The 24,314-nt window shown below is 31.7% G+C and overlaps 1 protein-coding gene across 1 annotated transcript in view; it reads left to right on the top strand.

Annotated features, from left to right (window-relative positions):
* ADGRL4 (adhesion G protein-coupled receptor L4) overlaps positions 1-24,314 on the top strand; it is a 107,096-nt gene that overhangs the window by 56,539 nt on the left and 26,243 nt on the right. Inside the window, exons 4-13 of the mRNA XM_012787259.2 lie at positions 5,813-5,962; positions 6,349-6,419; positions 7,333-7,512; positions 7,627-7,810; positions 8,917-9,033; positions 12,884-13,089; positions 18,559-18,732; positions 19,983-20,186; positions 22,175-22,395; positions 22,525-22,591. Coding sequence (XP_012642713.1) covers positions 5,813-5,962; positions 6,349-6,419; positions 7,333-7,512; positions 7,627-7,810; positions 8,917-9,033; positions 12,884-13,089; positions 18,559-18,732; positions 19,983-20,186; positions 22,175-22,395; positions 22,525-22,591 — 1,574 coding nt within the window. The remainder of the gene's footprint in view (positions 1-5,812; positions 5,963-6,348; positions 6,420-7,332; positions 7,513-7,626; positions 7,811-8,916; positions 9,034-12,883; positions 13,090-18,558; positions 18,733-19,982; positions 20,187-22,174; positions 22,396-22,524; positions 22,592-24,314) is intronic.

Below are 24,314 nucleotides of genomic sequence, written 5' to 3'. Positions count from 1 at the left end.
TTAACTCAAGAAAATTGCCATTTATATTATAAGATATTGATGCTTTATAAATGTGCACTCTGCAATGGGTTCCACAGTTTTTCATAGTTACGAAAGATTTGTTCTAGTGGTTTTACTTCTGCCTTGATGAAAGTCACACTTCAGATCTGTATTAAGTTTTTCTGAATACTAGAGTTCTATTTAGAAAACCATCTCAGGTTCACTTAAATGTCCTTTGTATAGATAGTAATCTCAATTCAATCCTTAAGTGATTGTTCATGTATTCTGAGTTTGAAGAAAATATCTAGAAGATATATAAAATGATATTCTTCTAATTTGGTCATACATGTGATTTATCAGTTCCTATAGAATTTGGATTACAGTCTGAGAGAAAAAAAGATTATTTAGAACTTTAACATTAACAATTTTCAGAAGCAAATTTTCTGGAGCTAAAGATTTTTAACTTTGAAAATAAATATTAAATCATTTTAATCATGGATTTTAAAAACATATCCAATTTACCAATAACTAGTATAATCAATTATGATTCTTAAGCTATGAAATTGATAGATGCATTTAGGCCCTGAGAATTTAATCATATAGCCAAGGTTAAATATGGGACTAGAATTTAGGAACATAATAGACAGGAAAAGTGCGCTGCTTTTGCATTACATAGTTAAATTAAATAGACATTTTCTAGTTAATTTAGATCACACTAAATCCTTTGCTTAGTTCCCTAGTGAGATATTATTTACATATGATGAATTAGGATAAAATGTTCAAAGAAAATTTATCTATGAAATGTCTATATTAAAGAAATTATCCAGTCTCGTGTACCTGTGTTTCACAACATTTACTCTGCTATGTAAATAGGGAAGATTTTATTCTCCTCATTTTATTGCTGGGGGAAGTGAAGGGCTACTCTAGGCTCACACATTTAGGATAAAAGTAGGACTAGAATCACAGTCTTGTACCTAGAAGGCCATTGTTATTAATATTTCCACAGATATGTAAATGAGTGGACCATTTACATCTCCTACATTAATCTGATTCATGCAAATGCAGTGAGTCAAGTTTTGCAACAGTATAAAATATTTAAAATATGAGAAAATAATGCTATTTCTGTCGAATAATAATTTATCTTTAATGTTTGCTGAAAAATAATATATTGGAATATAGCATGACAATAAATTCAGGAAATAGGAGTATATGAGATTCTGCCCAGAAAACGTACAGTACTTTGCTATTTGTTCTTTTCAAGCCTATATTCTTGTCCAGTCTTAGAATGCCATATAATGTGTGTGTTTTACCTTTAATAGTTAAGTTCTCGTTACATGTAAGCTTTAGTAAAAATGTTCCAGTTAGTGAAGAAGTCTAACTTGTAACATCTTAATCACTGTAATTTAATCTAATTTTAACTGTGCTCTTCATTCCCTAATGTCCCTTGTCTCTAGAAGACATCTGTCTTTTTATCTGATCGTGTTTACTTTTAATATCCCTCAATTCACAAAGGGCTATATTTCTCTGTCCATGTTCCTTCAAGTAGAGAATTCCTACATTAGAAAACACTGAGTCATAGATAGAGAAGAAAACACACACACACAATGCCAGCGTTTTAAGGGTGTGTAGTATATTTGTAATTTAAGAGTCGTTCTCTCAGTACTCAGTTCTGTTGAGATACTGTAGAATGACCCTAAATTTTTGCTACTTCCATTTTTAGCTATCTTAAGTAGTCAGCAAATGTACTAACTATATCAAAACCCAATACCTGCTGTTGTGTCCTTCTGTTTTTACCTGTTTTGTTTGATGGATTATTCAGTGAAAAACTCAGTTTCTAGAAAAATGTTATTTCTCACCATTTCTTGTCCTTAAGGATTAAGCTTTTTTAAGAAGCTATGCAGCTACTTCTTTTTTCTCCATTCCTGTAGCAATTTTCATTGTGTACTATGATAATCCTCAAGGTATTTGAACAAAGAAACATAAATCTATTCTTTTTCTAAATTAGAATATCACCTTATAGTGCACTGCTTCTGATATGAAATTTTAGCTAACCCTTAAATTTGACATGTCTGGTAATTATAATCATTAAGAACCTCTGTGAATAGAAAATTGAAGACTCCAATATAGGGCAAGAAATGATCCAAGCAAAGCTCTTTACCGTTAGTCCATATTCAAACACTATTTTTCACAGATAAGGTAATTTTGCAGCAGAAGGCTTTGAGTGATATTTAGCACCATGCATATTTTTTCTACCCTTGAAATCACAGTAAAAAAAAATATCAGAAGCCCAGCTCTTGATGGGCTTTTGACCGGCATTTCACCAATGAGGATACTGAGGCCTCCAATCATGAAAGGACTCTCACAAGGCCAAATTTGTAGAAGCCAAGAATTCCTTTACTTTCACTACGTGCTTTAGAGCACTGTTTACTGCTTATAATGTTTTATGTCCTTGGAGACTCTACGATAATTTTAAATTTTTTCTAGCTTTAAATATTATTAAAATTAGATTTTATCTTTGAAAATTATTTCCAACAACTGAATATCTTTTCTTTGCAGTCTGTGACTTAAACATTAGAAAACTCCATTATTGATAATAATTATAGGAATCATAACCATCATATGATCGTGTTTTGAAAGAAGATTATAATAAAATACTGTTGGGTTGGCTAATTGTAGACATGAAAAACAAGCATAACTTTATTAATGAAAAAGTAGCAAATGAATGAAGTTTGTTAATGATATGCTTTCATTTTCTGGTATCAAATTACTAGTATAAAGTCAAGTGATAAACTGGTAGTGGGGAGAGTAGGTCAATTAATAAATATTGTTTTGTCAATTCTAACCTGACTTCAATAATTGCATAGGAGCAATTTAGCTTTCATTAGGTGAGGGAGAGGTTCTTTTTCTCTTTTACAGCCTTGAGGATTACCAAGACATGGCAACCTAAAAAGTCACTCTTTATCAACCTATATCTCCAAACCTACTTATTCACAGGACTCCTGCTAATGGGAAAACATACAATATAGAATAGAATCACTGATCCTGATTTTCCACTTACAATATCAGGTACCTACTATGTCCTAAGCACCACTCCAAACACTCTACACATACATTTCCTCATTTGTTATGAGATAGGACTGTTATGAGTTAGAAGGTATTTTTTTAAGATACTACCCAAGGTCACACAGATAATGAGTGTTAGAGTCAGGATTTGAATTAAGATCTTTTAATTAGCAAACCCAGTGCCTTTTCCTGCAGGAAGAAGGAAACAAGAGTAGATTTATTAGATTCAAACCACTTGGGCCTTGCAAGAGATTGCAAGAGAAGTTAGTGTGGATCTTACTGCAAAATGGCAGTTACATTCATTTTGGCCACAACAGTTTCATCTCATTCTGAGATGAGATGCTTTTTCAATGTTTTATGGTTTTCTCTGTATCACTGGGTAAAAAGGAGGCATAGAATGATGTAGGGCTGAGGATAGTGGAAGCTCTTCTGACTACCTAGGCACACAACCAGTTGAGGTGGTCACATATTCCATTACTGGGTTAAACTCTATAAACTCTACCACTAAAGCCCAGAATGAGAATGGTATCAAATTCAGTATACCTTATTTCCACATTTTAGTACAAAATAATGAAAAATAAAAATGCAGATCAGACAACAGTTTGGAAAACATTGATGGGCTGCTTAATATTCTTTCGTAACATTTGGAGTCTGGCTATAAAAAAAAATCATATAAACTTAATCTTCAATGTTAGCATCCCAGGATACCATACTACCTCATTATTTTTTACAGATTGCCATAATGTCCTCGGTGAATCCAGAACCTGAAATACCCTACTTGGTCCAAGGCTGACATGCTGGAACACAAACTGGTTAAATGAGTGGTGGTGGGAGGGCTTGACCTAGAATAGAGATCTCAACAGAAATACCAAAGATTGTGGAGGAGGCACAGGGAAAAGCTGAAACAAAATCAGTTGTTAGCACCAAGATTGTGTACGGTTAAGTATAAAGTGCAAGAAGGAGAATAGCAATTGAGTTTGTAGAGCCAAGATTTTTTATGTTGCTCAGAGATTGGGTTTGGTATGAAATTCTCAAGAATGTTGTACATTTAAATGGTTTTGAAATTGAAAGAAATCAAAACCTTGTTTACTGTTATACATAGAAGGCATCTAAACTACAAAACATGGACATTCAAAGAACATTATACTTTTCTTGGCCATTAAATCAATTGTTCTACTTATGATACTTTATATGTCTGTTCACACTTTCATTGGGGTATTTTCCCAGTTGGGGTAGAGCATGTGTGTTCTTTCAATAGCCTCACTCAATAATAATAATAATAAAAAAGACTCATCTTTGATTTAGTGCTATGATAATTGATAATATCAATGAATTAAAAATTCATTGATAATAAGAAAAATAATAATAGCCCTGGTATATACTACCACCTGTGTTCTTCTGTCTTTAGCCAGGACTAAATGCTTTCTTTGGTGGTTCTCCATATCCCAAGAGACCATCTGCTTGTCCCCTACTTTATTTTCTGTTCATTTGTTTTTGTGGAGTGGTAATTTCTGAATACACATAGAAATGAGAAGAAGAGAAATGATGATGCAGAAACATTCCTCTTTCTTTAGAAGATTTCTGGGTAGTAAAGATCGTAAATATATAGACTTGTCAGAAAAACAAGAGCTTTTCTAATCTTCCTTCAGGCTTGGGCTATTAATTGACTTCTTAAATCTAGTGCCATAATCTTTCTAGCTAACGGAAATTTTTTCAAGAATCTAGCAAGAGACTCAATGTAAATTCTAGCTTTTTTTTGTCTTTATTGTATTTTTAAGTGAGAAATTAGGAGCAGCTGCATTTAAGATACCTAGCTAGATGACATTTTAAATTAGATTTTGATTACTCATCTTTTTATTATAGCAAGCAGTATTGTGCTGCTCTACTAGTATCTAAAAAATCAAATTGTAAATTTAAGACTACAGGTTCATTCATTAATTTAACATAAAGTATCTCCACGTTCTCAGAGCTGGGCTAGAAACACAAAAATCTTTGTGTTAATTTAAGGTAATGATAAGGACTTTTCAGTTCCTTGGAATCTTTTCTTATACTGGCAGAGTTTTTATACTGTATTAATAATTTTAAAGCATATTTCACTGTAGTATGTAAAATTTTAGATTAAAAATATAAATTATGTGAGCTTAAAATTCAGCACTTTTATTATGGCTTCAATATATGGCTACTGAGAATCTAAGACTTTATTCTGTACAATTACTTTATCAATGGTGATTGTGTATTAAGAACAATGGTAAAATATGACCCAAACAAAAGTAACGAGTTATAAAATTTTAAGGGAGTTCAGTAACACATTCTGCTACATCTTAGTTTTTTAGGTTAACTTACATGCAAAAATGAAGCTTTGGAAAGAAAATGGATCACTCTTTTATCCTCCAGTTTACTCTAAACTGAGTTGTTACATTCAACTTAGTTTAATACTGGAAAAAATAAGTTTAAATGTATTTAAAAATTGTTTTTTATTAAATTAAGACTAAATGTCACATTGTCAATGATGAAAATTGGTATAATGACTTTATTGATTAATCATGCTATTCAGAATGAAGTTTGAGAGTGTAGCCCATGAATAACATTTTCAATTATTTGTTAATTAGATTGGGCAAATTAGAGTTAAAAAATATATGCAGCTACGTTTGTTTTGCCATTTTTGAAATGTTAGAATTTTTCGTGCTTTTTTTGAGAAATTTGATATGAAACCACAAGTTAGCAACTATATGAGCACTAAATACAAAATTAATTTTTCAAACATTTCCAGATATAGATGAGTGCAGTGAGTCAGTTGTCTGTGGTGATCACGCGGTGTGTGAAAATGTGAATGGTGGGTACAACTGCTCCTGCAAGGAAGGTTATCAGACATCCACAGGAAAATCACACTTCACCGCTAATGATGGTACTTACTGCCAAGGTAAATTATATTATTAAATTTTATGTATGATCAAAAACTATATATAATATGTATTACACAATTGGGAAGTATCACAGAGCTATGCCTTCGTGCCAGCATTCCTTTATCTTCTATGAAATTAACAAAAGAAAAGATAATGTTTTATTTAATGGAAGATATAGATAATATATTTTATGTAATTAACATGCCATAGTCCTTAAAACTACTTTATTTCATTTTCTATAAAACAACGTGTATTCTAAAACTGAAACTGAAACTCAAGTGTTACAGAATGTCCTTTTAATGTTTAAACATTACGTGTGCAAAATCAATGGAATTAATATGGTCACCTTAGAAAAAAAATATTTTTTATAATCTACTGCATAATCTATTTTCTTTTTCTACAGAAGTTGTGAATGCAAACTGCCATTTAGATAATGCCTGTATTGCTGCACATATTAATAAAACTTTATCAAAAGTAAGTAGACTAATAGAGTCAACAATTTATTTTATTTTGACATTTTGGTTTCAGTTAAAATACTCCCAATGTCGCATTTCAAGAAGAGTAACGAGTTGAATGAACTTTAGGTGGAGTTGAAAATACTTACACATAGAAATCTAAGTATCATGTTTGCAACACAGATAGGATTAATTTGAAAATCCCAAAAGTATTCAAGAAGACTTTTACATATTTAATTTGTTACTTTTTCATTATTTGGTACACTGGATAATTCTTCTCAATATGTAAAGAAAGTTGATGATTAAAATAATAAAAATCTACTTTAACTCTAGACCATTTCCACATTCAAAGGAGACATAATTGAAGGCAACTAGGTTTGGTACTTCAAAGTGAATATTTCAAAGAGCAAATAAAATAAGATATTCACAAAATTATTGTCATATGTTTGAAATTGTGACTTTCGATATGAGTAATCAGCTATCAGCTAAAGAAAATTTTCATTTAATCACATTATAAAGAATTTCCTTTGGTTGATTAAATTCTAATTCAAAGTATATTATAATTTATTACTTAGGATGTCAATATTTATAAGTACTAAGAAGTTTAAATATCAAGGTAGGTTCATTGGATAAAGTATAATTTGATATCAAAGAATAAGAATTTATTTTAAAAGCTAATTAAAAAAATTATCAATTCAAACGCTCTGTTTCTTTCGGAAGTAACTTTTATTCGTTTTAAGTTATGTGCTAATCTCTTGTAAATAAATTCAGGTTTTAGTGCTATATGTTATGGCTTAAGTTTATTAGTTTGATATTATTTATGTATAGAACAAGAAAGCCAACCTCAGAATGAATTTAACATATGTTTTATTCTTGAAAAGCTCCAGTAAAATTCTAAATTAGTTTCCTTGTTTTGGATTCATTTTGCTCAGTTTAGATCCCTAGAAGAACCTGTGGCTTTGCTACAAGAAGTCTATAGAAATTCTGTGACAGATCTTTCACCAATGGACATAGTTACATATATAGAAATATTAGCTGAATCATCCCCATTACTAGGTTACAGGAATAACACTATCTCAGCCAAGGATACCCTTTCTAATACAACTCTGACTGTAAGTATGTTGAGCTTTAACTCTTAACATAATTGAGCTTGAAATTTTTCCTTTCATCTGTGATTAGTGTAGGATTCCAACATCTTTAAAAGGCATAACTTTTCTTTTCAATAGGAATTTGTAAAAACCGTGAATAATTTTGTTCAAAAGGATACATTTATAGTTTGGGACAAGTTATCTACGAATCACAGGAGAACTCATCTTGCAAAACTCATGCACACTGCTGAGCAGGGTACCTTAAGGATATCTCAGAACTTCCAAAAGACCACTCAGTTTGATACTAATTCAAGTGATGTAGGTAAGAAGGGGAGGTCAATTTCAAAGCAATAGTGTTTTTCAAATAAGCCATTCTCAAAAGTGGTGGGGGGGGGTATTTATAATACTATTGATTGAATTGGTATAGTTTTATCAATGTAGAAATGAATGGTGATGCATATTACAAGAGCAGTACAAATGAAGTACTAGTAAAAAAGATGAATATGTAAGAGTTGCTTCCTTCCTCTTATGTCCACCTTTTCCTATTCCTGAACTGTTTAGCATTTAACTACATTATTCCCTTGTTATTTGAGTCGGTTATCTTATGGCTTGGTAGGATCCACCTTAACCAATGAGACTTACATCAGATCTTTTGGATATAATATATTCAATTTTTTTCTTTAAGAATCCTTTGCCTTTTAATAATATGAAGTAATCAACATAGTAAATTAGAATGTTTCCTGCTTCACGCAATTTCATACTTAAAAGACTCAAGATCTTGTATCAAATTGTGGATCCCAATATGGTTGTTCTGAGGAAACAAGGCACATTTTCTGAAATAATTATTGCATGAATCTTTATACATTTTCTGGGTGATGTCCTGCTATGCAATAGTAGATATACAAAAATCTCATCAGGATTCACCATTTACTTGAAATCAAGGTTTTAATCATTGTGATTAATATATAGGTGCCCTACATTTTTTATGATATTTTTCCATGAAAAAGGTGAAATTAACCCAGGTAAGGGAATTATCACTCAAGAATTGAATTCAATCACTCTTTTCATAGTAAGTTATGTTATAGATACCATACTCTAAGACATGGTAGTTACTTATCTTTGCTTTGGTAATTATGATTTATAGCTTCTTTCAATACATACACATTTTATTTTTTATTTAATTCAGTAAAGATTAAATTAAACCATGAGTGCTATAGAGAAATCAAAATATTAAAACTCAAGTCAGATTTTTAAGATATAAATGATACTGTCCAAACATGTTCAGATTATGTTCATTCTCCTTGCCATAAATAAGAAGTTGAAAATACAATAATGATGGATGAAATTGTCTCTAAATAAGAAGTTATATTGATTAGATATATCGATTAAACTAATTTCAGATTTTTTTATTTTCACGGTTTGTTTCAGCTCTCAAAGTTTTCTTTTTTGACTCAAACCACATGAATCATATTCATCCTCATATGAATGTGGGTGGAGATTATATAAACATATTTCCAAAGAGAAGAGCTGCATATGATTCAGATGGTAGGACATTAACAATCTTATATATGATATGGGTAATGAATTTTCAATAAATACTTATCATATGTTTGATTAGATTTACATATAACATGTGTGCTTTCCTATAGAAAAATACTTGATGATTTTATAGAATACAGAATATCTATATTTGTACAAATGCCTGGGGGAATTTTAACTGACAATATCTGGGTCTTTGTCTTACCTCCGTCAGATAATCATTTTTGACATTCCAGTGCAAATATACAAAAGAACTCTGATTTTACTACTTTTTATAGCAGCAAAGATGCTATAATTTGCATACAATTTTGAATCTTCTTCAGTAATCCACCATATTCTTCATCAGGAGATTAAATTTATGATTGTGTAAAGAAGTAAAACAGAAATAGTGTTTTTATTTTTTTTTTTTTTATTTTTTTTAGAAATAGTGTTTTAAAAAAGTAAGTTTTTGTTTGGGCTTAGACTTTTTCCATTTGTCATTTCTTAGTAAACTCTTCAACTAAACTAAAGGCTGTATTTAAAAAAAAAATTGAATCAGAGAATGCTAGTACTCACAAGCAATGTAATGATTGTATAAGTGAATATCCTTTGTGGATGATGGAACTAATGCACAAAGTTAATGGATTTGTCTCCATGCAAACCAGCAGACAGTACAGAGTCAGTTCTAGAAGGGAGTTAACAAAGGAATTAGTCCTTCCTCAAAGAAATTAGCTTTTCCATGTCACTAATTATAGTCAAGCAAGTAGCTACTATTTTAACCATTTATCTGCTCTCTTAGTGCAATTCACTAAAAAAAAAATTCTGCTGATAGTAGGAATTTTCGTTATTTTTGTTCTTATCCAGGTAAAAATATATTTCCTAGGGAAAATGTAAATTATAAATTATATGTTCTCAAAGAATGTGTGGATGGTCATAAATACAAATTAAAAATATATACAACACACATATGATCTCATCTGTAGACACCGTTTCATAAAAAGATATATTTTCTCTATTGTTACAAATATGTTACACATTCATTCTCAGAAGAGCATCTTTTTTGTTTTTTTTTTTTTCCCTGCACTGATGTTGGATTTTTTTTTCTAATCTACCAGTACTATCTTATCCATTCTTTCTTGTCATTTTCTCCACAAAAGTAAGAAATAAATGGTCATAAAATGAAGCAAAAATAACTAAGCCACACTGTCATCTACCCCTGTGCTCTTAGTCTATTATATCATATTCTAATTAACCATGTATACATCTAATATTTAGCCTCAAATCCAAAGAATGTATTAAACTGTTGAAATTTCAAAGACAATTTTAGTAGTGTTTGTAAGCTTGGCAAAAGACATTGAAAATACTTATTATAGTGACAGGTGATTAAATTGTCATGGAATTAATATCTCAAGGAGATCCTGTCTGATTGTATGGTAGCTTTGCAACATTTAATGATCCCATATACAAACTGACATTTGAAAGGGACTGTCATATCAGCTCTTGATACAGCAGAGTGAGAAAATATGTTTTCCTCAAGGTTGGATCTAAAAATCAGGACAAATCTAACAAACTGATAAAACTCTCTCAATGTCTGCCTGTGATTATCCATTTATTGACAAAATTCATTAATAAAACACATGAATTATTTAAAACATGCACAATGTAATTAGTAGGAAAATAAAGGCAATCCATGGGGCACAGGTGGATCTTTAATCTTTTTTTATAGATTGAATTGTAGAAGAGTTAAGGGGGAGGTGTTGAGAATGAGCATAACAACATTCAATGCTCTGAAATACCATTTTATAATAAAAAGACAATAGATTTTTATTAAGAGATTCACATATTTGTTTTTAACTTCTGAAATTGGGATAATATTTAGCTGTCAAAAAAGAGGAGCATATGAAGCCCTATTGATAAGGTGTTTTTAATTATTCTCAAATGAAAGTAGCAATAAGGCAGGAAGTTTAAGAACAATAAATCTCTAAGGAGATCATTGTTATTCTCTAAGGAGTTCGTTGCATAGTCTATGTGGGAAAAATTGATTTTGGAATTTAACATAAGGAAAATCATAACTTCTGGTGCCTTCCTGATAGTTTTCCAATACTGTGGTGTCCAACTCATGATTGGACCACAGTAATAAAAGGCTTTATTAATTTCATTTAAAAGCAGTATAAGTAACAAAAAGAAAATAAGATAGGAAGAAGGAAGAAGAGCTACCAAATGAGAATCCTTTAACAAATATATATAGGTATTAATTCTGAAGTAAAGTCTTCAGAACTTATCACAATTATTTGCACTATGTAATTGCTCAAATATGTGTTCTATTCATTGAATTGAAGGCTATAACTTGTTCTTAGTAAAGATACGGCAATGTTAACAGATATTAGAAAGATCTTAGGGTAAAAAGACTAGAATAAACAAGAAGAAAAATGAGGAAGGATGGATAATGATTTAGTGGAAAATTACTTATTCTTTACAAATGATTCCAAGTTTTTAGTCCCTTGCATGACTAATGGTTCAGTGAATAAACTAAGGGTTCAATGAATGAACCCTTAGTTTTTTATAGAGGGTATAGATTAGGCAAGAGAATTCAAAGCTATGATCAGGCCTAGAATTAGTGAGGAATCACGGGAATTGGAAGAGGTTTAAAATGATGAGAATGGAAAAATACTGAGTATATATTCTTAAAGGAGGTAAGAGTTATTTTGGAACAGTCTTTGTGGCACCCCTTACTTAAAGTCAGAACTTGATATTAAATAAACATTTCCATTTAGAGAGGGTATGGTAATTAATAGATTTTTTAAATACATCTTTTTTTCTTCTTCATTTGATTTTGGACCATCTCCTGCTGCAACTCCTGAGAAGCCACTGTCCCATGCACTGGTTCATCAACTGGACCAGGTCATGTTGACCTAAAAGGTATCCAGGTCCTACTGCAGGCCCTGAAATGTTTATAGCAAAGGCTGGGATGGTTGTTATCACTTGGAGCCATAATTTTACTAGACCAACCAGGATATCCTAACATCCATTTTTTTTTTAATACACGTTTTCTAAGCTGGCATTTAAGAAAAATGCTCTATGTAATGTATCTGGGTTTAGCAAGGTTCTTAGCAATCTTTCAAGGTGCTTTTTCAGGTAAAGATAGAAAACATGAATAGTGACACACTGTGGCAACTTTTAACTAACATAAGCATATCCAAAGAATTCTATTTATTAGTGTGATACGGAGGTTTCCAGTTTTGTTATTGTAGTCCTTTGTTTTCGATGATACTATCAACATTGGAATTTATGATTTTGTAGTACTGGGTTATGTGCTGATGCACTGCATTTGGGGATTTCAGGGGCAGAGATAAATGTCTGCCTCTCAAAGCAGCCTTTCCTACCCTGACACTGCATAACTATATGTTATCAATATTAAGTAAGAACCATTTCAGTGGACATACGTTTAAACTCAGTAACATGTCACAACTCATTCAATCTAAGCCTGCGATAATTTTCTCCCATTACCTGTTCAATTTATATATTTGCACATGGAAGTAATAACTCAAAATTTTATCTTTCACGTGAATATACTTCACAACCTGGTTCTTAGGATTTGGATTTAAATTTATCTAGGGCTATTTTTCTCCTAAATATAGTTTGTGCAAAAGGAATACTACAGTTCATGATTATTTTTGGATTTGCAGAGGTCAGAGAATATAAATCTTAATATGGTGCAGGCCTGGGCTTACTGTGGCCCACATTTTAGTATCTGGGTATTTGTATAATTCTTTTAAAGTAAACTTTTGCCTATTCAATTTTTATGTTTATTTTAAGAGTTCAAATATATTTTAATTTTATAAGAATTTCACTCTAAGTATACTTATTTGATTGATAGGCAATGTTGCAGTTGCATTTTTATATTATAAGAGTATTGGTCCCTTGTTTTCATCGTCTGACAACTCCTTATTGGAACCTCAAAATTATGATAATTCTGAAGAGGAGGAAAGAGTCATCTCTTCAGTAATTTCGGTCTCGATTAGCTCAAACCCACCAACATTGTATGAACTTGAAAAAATAACATTTACTTTAAGTCACCTAAAGGTAAGCTGTTTTTCTGGTAGTTGTTGGCTATGACTGTGATACAATAGTATATATAAGTGAACTTTCTCTTTTATTGTGTCACTTAAATTATATGTGAATTCTTGAGTTTAAAACTACAGATCCAAAATTAAAAGAGTAAAGTGGTTTTAACTAATTTTTCTAAAAAATATTTTTTACTTTCAGTGCTGTTTAAATTTTCTAATCAACACCAAAGGATTTACGTTACGTATTTGATTCTCTGAAATTAAGCTATATTTTAGTTTTATTTCAAAGCATATTGTTTAACGTGAAAGTTTTCATATTTTAAAGGAAGGAGTTATAAGAAAAGTATCATAATCAAAGAAATAAATGTCATTTGTGTAATAAAGGAGGTGTTCGGTTAATACTTATCATTTAGAACAATACTTGAAGGGTTTGGGGGATTAATTAAAATAAAATCATAGAAAAGTTTACAATATTTCATAAAGAAATTAGCAGAGACCATTTTACTCTTGTTATTTTTCTTCTAGATTATGATCTAAATGACTTAAATGATCTAAATCATTTTTCAAACTCATTTATAATTAAAGCTATATAATAAAAAGCATGATTAGAACTAACCTAGTATGTAGTTATTTTCAATAAAAATGAATGAAGAAACTCAAAATCATGGAGTGTTTGCTATCTTGTTACAGTTGATGGTTTCTTGGGCTTTCAACACAATTTCAGTTCTAGTACATGATTGAAGTACCTCTGAAGCTCCATTTGAAAAATCTTGAAGCAATATGCAAATATAATGATGGAGGAGGGGCTTTCTAATATGATGGAGGAGGGGCTTTCTAAACCTAAAGAACATTTATGCTTATACATAGTACAAATGTGTCTCTGTTAAATAAAGATGTAATGTACAGAGAAAGTAAATGTATGGAAAATTAAATAAATATTAAATAATAGCTCAAACAAACAATAGCAAGCATTATGTTGAAGGGAAAAAAGTGTGAAATGTTTTAATAGAAACTAGACTTGGATTTGTTTTTCAGATGCTAAATCCCAAAGACATTTTTAATACTAGAAATTAAACATTGTTATTTTATGTGATCTAATGGTTTTTCTAGTTTCTTGTTTTTCAAAATATTAAGTGGGTACAAATGTTTTTGTTACATGGATACCTTTTATGAGGGCTATTAGTGTGTCCATTACCCACCCGAAAAGTGTGCATTGCACCTCAGGTAGGTTTTTACCCCAACCTTCCTCCCTTCTCCCTGGTGATTGATTTCCAATGACTTTTAATTTTTCTGTACCCATGTGTGACCATCAATTAGTTCCAACTTATTAGGGAACACACATGGTGTGTGTTTTTCCATTCCTGAGATACTTCACTTAGGATAATGCTCTCCAGTTCCATCCAAGTTGCCTGCAAAGGACATTAATTCATTTCCTTTTTATGGCTGAGTAGTACTACACACACACACACACACATACACACACACATTTTGTTAATCCATTCATGAATTGATGGACATTTAGGTTGATTCTACATCTTTGTGAGTGTGAACTGTGCTGTTTATCAGTGGAATATTTTGGCAGCTGAGGAGTTGCCAAGGGTAACCCACTTCACCAATGCCTATCTGACAAAGAAACAAAACAAAACTAAACACACGTTTGAACAAAAACTCTTTATAATAATTAATAGGAAGACTTAATTGTCCTTAATCTGCCTCCCTGTTCAAATATTGTTTCCCATTCAAAATAATGACTATTATGAAATTTCATCACTCCCCTCTGAAAGTATACCTACTTAATCCCAGCTTCCACTCTCTCTGAGAATGAAATTTTGATCCTATTTTTTCTCAGAAAATAAAAACTATCTCATATATAATATTTCCAGTGTTCTGATTCCCCAGTAATCTATCTGTGACTTGACTGATTAATACATACTTCAAATACTTTGCATTACTTCAAAGGAATATTAGTTATACACTTTTAAAAAACAACTCATTTACTCCTCATAAGAGTTATATACTATTATCACCATTTTATAGGTAAGGAAACTGAGTTCAGAGAGATTAAATAATTTATTTATGGTCACTCAGCAATCAACTGGTAGAAGAAGGTTTCAGTCTCATACAGTCTTCTTCCAGAATCCATACCTTCAACAGCTATGATACACCTGCTCAGTCAAGTTCTCTGACTCCCTCCGCAACCTACCTCCCAAGAAATTATGTTCTATCCATGAACTTATCTTATGCTCTATCCACAAACTTATCTTTCCTGGATCTCTTCATACTGATGCTAGTGTCTCAGGTAATAGACTCAAGCTTCTGGCTTCTTACAAAAAAAGGAAAATCATCCTTCTTTGGCCCTGTATCACCTTCAACCCAAACTCAATAACTCTTCTTCATTTTAAGGTGCTAAAATATACATGTTATATATCGACTGCCATCTATGGAAGATTCAGATTTAGTTTTCTTACACACATCATCCCTTGTGATATACACACTGCCCCATCCACCCATCCACCCATCCACCCATCCACGCACACTTACCTCCAATTCTTGGAAAATCATTTTTCAATGTGTGTAGTATTAATTTGGTATGTGTTAGTCACAACTGAATCATGAAGCTGAATCTTTTTCCTAGTGTTAATAAATTTCTCTATGTTAGTTTGGTTAGATTTCTGCTTATCTATTATTAATTTGTTCCAATTTTTCACAGTATTATAAATTGCCTCTCAAAACATCCAAACATGTAAAATTATCTGTCAGTTAATTTGTTGTCTTGGAGACATCCTTCCCAAGCCTTTGTGACCTGATTCTGTCAGGATGCTCAGCCTGGACGTGCCTTTCCTCATTGTTCCTCACGTACCATTCACCTCTCAGCTGTGTCAGATGCATGTCTCCTCCAGACAATGTCTTCCTCTTTCTTAGTTGGTATATGTATTTTGGTAGCATGTTCTCCAGCAGTTGCTTGAGAAAGGGAGCATGGAAGGTCCATTTTTTGAGCTCATGCATTATTAGGTTTTTTAAAAAACATATGTTATATATGCGTGTATTTTTCCGCCTTACCCTTATACTTGCTAGGCAAATACCATGGTCTAGAGTTCTCAATTACAGTTTTTTCTCATAATTTTCTAGAATCTGCTCATATGTCTTCTGGCTTTCAGGGTTAACCTGAAGAAGTTGAATGAAATTAATGTTTAATTAAAATTTGTGGTCTTTACCTTGCGATCAGTCTTTTTCTCTATCTCTTGTTCTTAAACTTTTGAGATCTTACTTTTATTCTCATTATTTAAAAATCTTTAATATGGACTTTAGCGTATTTCTTCATTAATTGTAACAGGCTTTTTTGAGTCTTTTCAGTCTGAAAATACATAGCTTCACTTTTCGAGAATTTTCTAATATTTTCTTGATAATTTCTCCTGTGCAGTATCTTTGTTCTCTTTTTCTGTTCCTCCTATTACTTATTAAACATCCAAGCTGAGTCTCTAATTTTTAAAATTTTTCTTCCCCTCTTTTATGTCTTTTTCCCTAACATTTTTTTACTTTTATTTTATATTTAATTTTCAATGAAAATCTTTATTTTTTAACCCTAATTTTGTTTAATGGGCATAGTATCTCATCTCTCTAAGATATTATTTATATATGAATATGTTTTTTAAAAACTGGTTACTGTTCCCTGCATTATCTTGCTCCTTATTTCCTTTGTTTGGACTGTTTTCCTTTGTTTCCTATCTTTCCTATTGGAGCTTGTCCTCAGATGTGTGGTGGTTCATGATCATCCATTCATATTTAATAACGAGACTCTGTGGGCTCAAGTGGGCTTCTGGCAGTGGTGTGCTTCACTAAAAAGTTTTCATTAGGCAGGTTCCTGGCCATGGCACTAGAAGATCCTAAAGGTCAGTATCTAAAAGCAATTTCTCTTGGGCCAATCAGTTACCCTGTTTCCCAGAAGGAAACCTTTTTCTTTCCTACCTAAGGGCAGAAGCCTTGTTGCAAGGATTAAGAGAACTAAGAAGATGTTCCGGGTAGGAGGGAAGATAGGGGCTCGAGGTGTAAACCCCCTGTTTTCTGAATGACACCAACACTTTCAGTGAACTGTGATTCCTCAATTCTGGAGTCTCCCTGGTTTCTCTGAGATTGGGCATTTTCCAGGCTTTTGAAGGGGGAACAATTTTCTTCCTATAGCTTGACCTCTTTGAAAAACTTCTGGTCATCTCTCTAATTTTGGCTCAATCTTTGTCTTCCCAGACTCAATCCAGTCAAACTCAGACTTTGTCAGTACTCCAACTGTTGATCCAAGGGTTGTATTTAGTATATATCACATAAGAGCAATTATCTTAGTGTATTAATATTAAAGTCATCTGCATTTATATTATCCTTGAAGAGCAGATGCTTTATCTTCTTAATCAAGAATCCTGGTTCCCTGAACAGTGCAAGCCATATATTTGACACTCATGGCACATTTTCTTTAATGAATAGCTGTCTGAAGATTTGAAATTGATTCCATGTTACTCTACATATCAATGGATAATGTTAATATATCTTTAGACATCTCTTGACTTCTTAACATAATACATACCTCATAAGATTCTTTTGAGGATCAAACTAAGCAAAGCAAAGTAAATGAGAAGGCATATAGTTAACTGTAAATTGTTAAGAAACTGTAAATAGTTTTTATTTATACAAGTTCAACATTCTATTAATGAATTATTATTAAAACTTATAGTACATTAGGTATAGTGTTATAATTAGTGAATATAAAAATATGATAAAGAGAACTCTACTATGTGTTGAATAACCATCCCATTGACCGTGTGATCTAGTCTCTATCTTTGATCTTGTCTCCACTTCTTCACACATTGTGCTCAAACTTGACTGGCTTCTAGAAGTTTCTGGAAGGCATCTATTCAGCCTCACTTCAGAGCTTTTCCATTTGCCATGCCAATTGTTTCCAAGTCTGCAGGACTCACTCCTTGCTTCATTGAAGTATCTGCTTATATATCATCCTCTAGGAAAGATCTCCTCAGACCACCTCCATCCTACTTTCATCTTTCTCTGCTTTGCTTTTCTTATTTAATAATTTTCATTTCCAAATAAGAATATGAGGTCGACAATGCAAATACTTTTTTTTGTTTTGTTCAATGTTGTAATTTTAGTACCTGGATCAATATCTTGTAAATATTCAATAAATGTTTATTGCACAAAGATAAATGTGATAATTATGTGTCATACACTCTTCTAAATGACATATGCATGATCTCATTTAATAAAAATTATCACAACTTTGTGACACAATATTGATAAAGTACAGCATTTTTGCAATATAAATTTCTATTCTTCCACAAACAGCAGCCTAGATTTATTAGAATTTATTTTATGTTTCATTTTTAAGCATTGTTTTAATCTTATAAATGGTATCTTAAATATGACCAAAGTGATACTGTACGTGCAACTTTTTCTCTTTTATTCATCAGTAAAATGTATTTTTCAGACCATAGATAAATATAGTAGTCTATGTGCATTTTGGAACTACTCACCTGATACCATGAATGGCAGCTGGTCTTCAGAAGGCTGTGATCTGATGTACTCCAATGAGACCCATACCTCTTGTCGTTGTAATCACCTGACACATTTTGCAATTTTGATGTCTTCCAGTCATTCCATTGTAAGACAGTTTTCCACTTCATATTTATAAATCTGCCTATCTTTGTTCCTTTTCTGTTTTTTTAATATCATTCAAGAAAATAATTTTATATGTGTTTCTAGGGTATAAATAGCATTTTTCATATAACTGATAAAACCCCAACCTTCTCTTTCTTTTAGTCTTTGTTTTTCTACCTGCCTTCTAAGACATCAAATTTATTAATATATGGATTATAGGTTATTTTGAGTCTAGGATTTATGTAGTCTGTAATATCTAGATTACATGTTAAATTAGTTTTGAATGCTTCTTTCAAGACCTATTTACCCATTTTAATGTATCATGAAATTTAAAGGCCTTTGTCTTTTTGTTGAAAGTATATTTTTACCACTGACAAAGTGCCTAAAAATGTCTGATACTTGATCAGTAAGTATTAGTACATTTATAATTAATATAATGTTTTTAGCAATGTGGAACCCCACAAAATTTTCAAACATGAAAAATCTCTATGGTGAATAGCTTTTCAATGTGTATTTTGCTTCAGTAATATTTTACTTATATTATATAATTATCAAATAATTTCTTATTTTATAACCCTGTATCATAATCTTCATTGGATTATGGATTTATTTCCACATATATTTAGAATCCATTATTAAGTATATAAAGTAGCCAAATAAATCTGCCTAAACATATTGTCAATCATAAAGGTGATTTTTTTTCTCGGCGGTAAGCAAAAAAGTCTCTATTTTGTATATAAAAATAAATATTCATCTAGTTAGAATAAAACCACCTTTCCCCTTTTCAAAGTCTCTGAACTATACTACTTTGATATTTCATATATGCAGCATTACTAACACCTTTGTTTAATGTGCTTTAGATGCATAACTGTATAGAAATAAGACTTGGTCTTACCACTGATAAATCTGTTTTAATTAACCATTTTCAAATTACAATAATGAATTACCTTTCTAATATAATGAAATTGATGATGATAACATTGTTAAACCATATACTAATAAATACTGTGCCTAGAAAAAAATCACCAATTACAGAACTGTAAAAGTGCTACATGATTCATATCAGACTTCTCTGGATATAGAAGATTTTTAAAAGTATTAAATATTTCTCATATAAATGCACATTTATAGTTTTACATGCTATGAACATTTTGATTAATGTTTCACCGAAAAAGGAAGTTCATTATATGCTGTAGTTCCTTTGACAAGTTACCGAGTTATTCTCTTAACAGCTTTATTATTATTTTCCTTTAGGGTATTAAAGATTATAATATTCTTACAAGGATCACTCAACTAGGGATAATTATTTCACTGATTTGTCTTGCCATATGCATTTTCACCTTCTGGTTCTTCAGTGAAATTCAAAGTACCAGGACAACAATTCACAAAAATCTCTGTTGTAGCCTATTTCTTGCTGAACTTGTTTTTCTTGTTGGGATCAATACAAATACTAATAAGGTATGTAGGCCCTCTTTTCTCTATTTTTATTTTATAGATATTTGCACTGTTCTAAATATATACATCATGGAAACATGAATTATAATTATAATTATAATGGGGCAAACATACTATATAATTTGTTCTTAAGCTTTCCTTTCTAAGTTTGATAATGCTAACATATCTAAACAAACTATTTATGGAGTCCATTAAACAAAAGACTAATGAAAGAGGGAATTGGAAATAAAATTTACCTTAGGATAGGGACCGTACATAAATGCAGCCAGAGTTTATAGGCTGAAATATGATAGACTGGTTCTACCTAGTATGTGAACTTTCCTAGCTACCCATTTCCCGAGATCATTGATCTTGAACATCACCAAATAGTTTCTTCTTCATTTTTTAAGGAATAAATTGTATTTATTGTAAACTAAAACAGGTGATTATAAAATATCCAGACTTACCAAAAATAGTTTCATATTGTTATAGTGTGAATCCTCCTAGAAGCAGATACTAAACTGGGATTAAATATGCAATACATTTGTTAGAGGAAATGCCTGTGAGAGAAAATGGGGAGAGGCAGGGAGAGCCATCAGACTCAGACTCACGTCTGACCCCATGTGAAGGAGAAAGGGAAGAAAAGAAGAGTGGATTGGAAGCATTTTACAGAGCAGTGCAGTTCTAAGTTCAGCTCTCCGGGATCAAGGAATCTTTTAGGGGGTCCTAGAGCCAAAGTCACCTGTCAGAGGCATCCTTTGTCTCTCAGGAGAAGGAATGTATTAGTGACCCTGATGTGCTCAGTCCCTGTCTGGGAAAAGCTGGAGCTTTATGTCAATTGCAATCCCTGAAGTCAGAGATTGAAGAATGTTCTCATGACCCCAGAATAAGAAATTGCCTCCATATTTCCACCCTTCTTAAAAAAAGTTTCAAAAACTGAACCTAACAATCAGTTATCAAGGTTTTCTTCTCAAGTAGATGCCACAAACCATCTATTCTAAATAATGTACATTGGAATATAAACACTTTATCTGTTTTTGTGTTTTGCACTAGCTTCCAATGCCTATTTCCCCCTTCAGGTGCCACCTAATGTCATCTTCACTCCAAAACTACTCCTTATACTGTTTATTTTCAATTCTCGTCCATTTATTAAAGCCCCATTTTCAAGCCATATCTCAAATCTCACTTCCTCAGTAACATGGTTCCCAGATTTTAATTGCCAGTGATCTCTGTGTTCCCCAACCTTATGTAGTACCTTCCAACATACTTTAGTATTTAATCTTATTAATCTTGAATTATTTTCTGTTTTAATAAGAGGGATAAGTGAGTGTGTATTATGTTATCCCTCTGGTAATACATATCATTAATTCTATTGTACAGGTGCATGTAACTACTTCTTTTCTTGTTATTTCTTATAAGCTTAACTCCAGTTCTACATGTGAAGTAAATACTGTTAAGTAATGTTTAACTGAAAGCCATCTCATATTTATGTGATAATATTACAACTAAAAGTGATTCTATAATGGATATTTTGGTAAAATATATCATTTGTCTGTTCTGCAAATTTTATTTTGTCACCTAATCAAGATATTCATTTTATTTTGTTTAGCACACTATAATCAATAATTTTCATTCATTGAGCATGAATAAAATAAAGGAGAGGCACCTCCAAAACAGAAATCAACTCAACTCATAACGTATTCAGCGAGATACCATGGTTTACATGTGAATAACCCACAATTTATCACATAAAATAAATGTATAAAAATGATAAATCTCGGTGCAAGAACAGTAACTTAGTTCTATCACAGGATTGGTTAATGCCTCACTCTGATGAAGCACAATTCATTTAAATCAGCGAGAAGTAGTACATCTAAAAAAATTGACATGATGTATATTTGAATGTGATCACTTATTACAAAAAGCTTCATAATTTACAGAGAAAGTTGAGATTTTATGCTATGATAATTTTAAAACAAACATTGCCTATAGTTTCTTTCTTTGCTTTTTAGCTCTTCTGTTCAATCATTGCTGGGCTGCTACATTACTTCTTTTTAGCTGCCTTTGCATGGATGTGCATTGAAGGTATACATCTTTATCTCATTGTGGTGGGAGTCATCTACAACAAGGGATTTTTGCACAAGAATTTTTATATCTTTGGCTATCTCAGCCCTGCCGTGGTAGTTGGATTTTCAGCAGCATTAGGATACAGATATTATGGCACCACCAAAGTGTAAGTTAAGATGATTTCATGAGCATTTGAAATGCAATTCTGAATATGCTTCGCATATCTTTGTGATTTTGCTTTGTTACACTACCTACAAACATATTTATAGATTTTTATCTATTATTTATTTTTCAGATGTTGGCTTAGCACCGAAAACAACTTTATTTGGAGTTTTATAGGACCAGCATGTCTAATCATTCTTGTACGTATATATGAAATTGTTTTTATAATTCAAAAAAGTGATGACTAAAGTGTGCTTAAAATTCCAGCAATCAGATGTTAATCTAAAAAAACAAAATAATTTTGAACACTTTACAGTATATTATTTATTAACATTTTACATATATTTTGATGGAGAAAAGATATATATCTTATAAATTCAAAGGTATTACAATTCATTTGCCCTTTCTGGAAGAGGATAGATTTCTACATAACACAGTGATAAAAACATTTTTCACTTATCAGTAATATCTCAACATACTTCAATACTGAGAATGTGCCAACCAGCTGATAATCTGGCATTTCAGATGTTTACGTTATTTAATCTTTTATCGATGATCGGTCATCTTTGAAGATTAGACTGTCATCTTTATAGTTTTATCATCTTTATGTACCCTGTCATCATAAAGTGATTTTAAACTAAATTGCAACGTCAGAGACAAGAACCCACTATTTCTCATGAACAGACAAGTCATATATTGATAGTCCTATTTCAGCAAGGAAGAGGGCCTTTTAATTCTTATTGGAAGTGGTTTCAAACCTACAAATTTGTCAGATATTATATGTTCCATTCTAAATAAAGACATTTTTATATGTCTCAAGAACATTTCTAAGTGCTGAAAGTTTCCAACAGCCGTTCTCAATATAATAGTCTGTCAATGAATCGGGGAGGTCTGACAAGACTCTAGAGCGGAATGAATTGTGAGGGGAGGAGTTGTGACAATATTTTGGACAACTTTGTTCCATATGTTTTGACCATAAGCTAACCATCGTTTTGAATTTCTTTTTCTCTCTCACTCTTTTTCCTTGAGTTTTTTATGGTTGCGAGAGAGCTGCTAAATGGAGAAAGACTTGAAATGCAAAGCAGGGAGTTTTCATGAAGCTTTATTTTTTAATGGTGTGGGTGAAATCAAGTGCATTCAGAAACTGTATTTCCTAATCATCACAGAAAACTATTTATATTTCTCACAATGAATCTAGCAATATTTTAAAAAGAAAAGCCATTGGCTAAATCTCAGCCATAACAATTTGAGTTAATTTATTATAACTACAAAATTTTCAGCCCATATTAGAACACAAACTGAATGTTTTCCCATTCACATATTTTCACGGGTTGCCCTGATGTGACTATTTTGTGTGAAGACATATTCCACATATTCTGGTTTTACTGATTTCCCCCTTCAGAGTGAACCATCTGATATTGTTTCACACAAGTGAGAGGTCTGTGGAGCGAAGAATCTCAAAGTTTAAGTGAAAAGTAGCAGGCTCGCAATTGTATTGTAACAGTAAAAACAGGAGCATATTTCTCTCAAATAAGAAAGGGAAAGTATTCTCTGAAATCATTTTTTATAGTTGCTTATGCAAGGCTAATTGGAATTATGTTACAGTAAGGTATAGAGACTTTAGATGGGTTTGTCTAAAAATTAGTCCTGCAAACTTTCCTAGAACTCTAAATGACATATTTGGTCCCACTCTGCTCTTTTCTTATGTACAAGAGAGACATGAAAATTCTACAGTCACACTAACAATCTGGGATCAGGGTGTAGAATTTTCATGTCTCTCTTGTACATAAGAAGAGCAGAGTATGCTGAGCAATTTGTTGTTATGAGAGTTTGACATATATCCCTTGATTTGGGACCAAATATGAACTTTGAGACTAGCACCTGCTTTTGTTTAGAGTTTCCTGAAGGCTGCATGTTTACTGA

Source organism: Microcebus murinus, chromosome 2 (assembly GCF_040939455.1).
Source record: "Microcebus murinus isolate Inina chromosome 2, M.murinus_Inina_mat1.0, whole genome shotgun sequence".
In the NCBI taxonomy this organism is placed as follows: domain Eukaryota; kingdom Metazoa; phylum Chordata; class Mammalia; order Primates; family Cheirogaleidae; genus Microcebus; species Microcebus murinus.
Note: the sequence above shows the minus strand (reverse complement) of the source record. Positions and strands in the feature narration are given on the sequence as shown.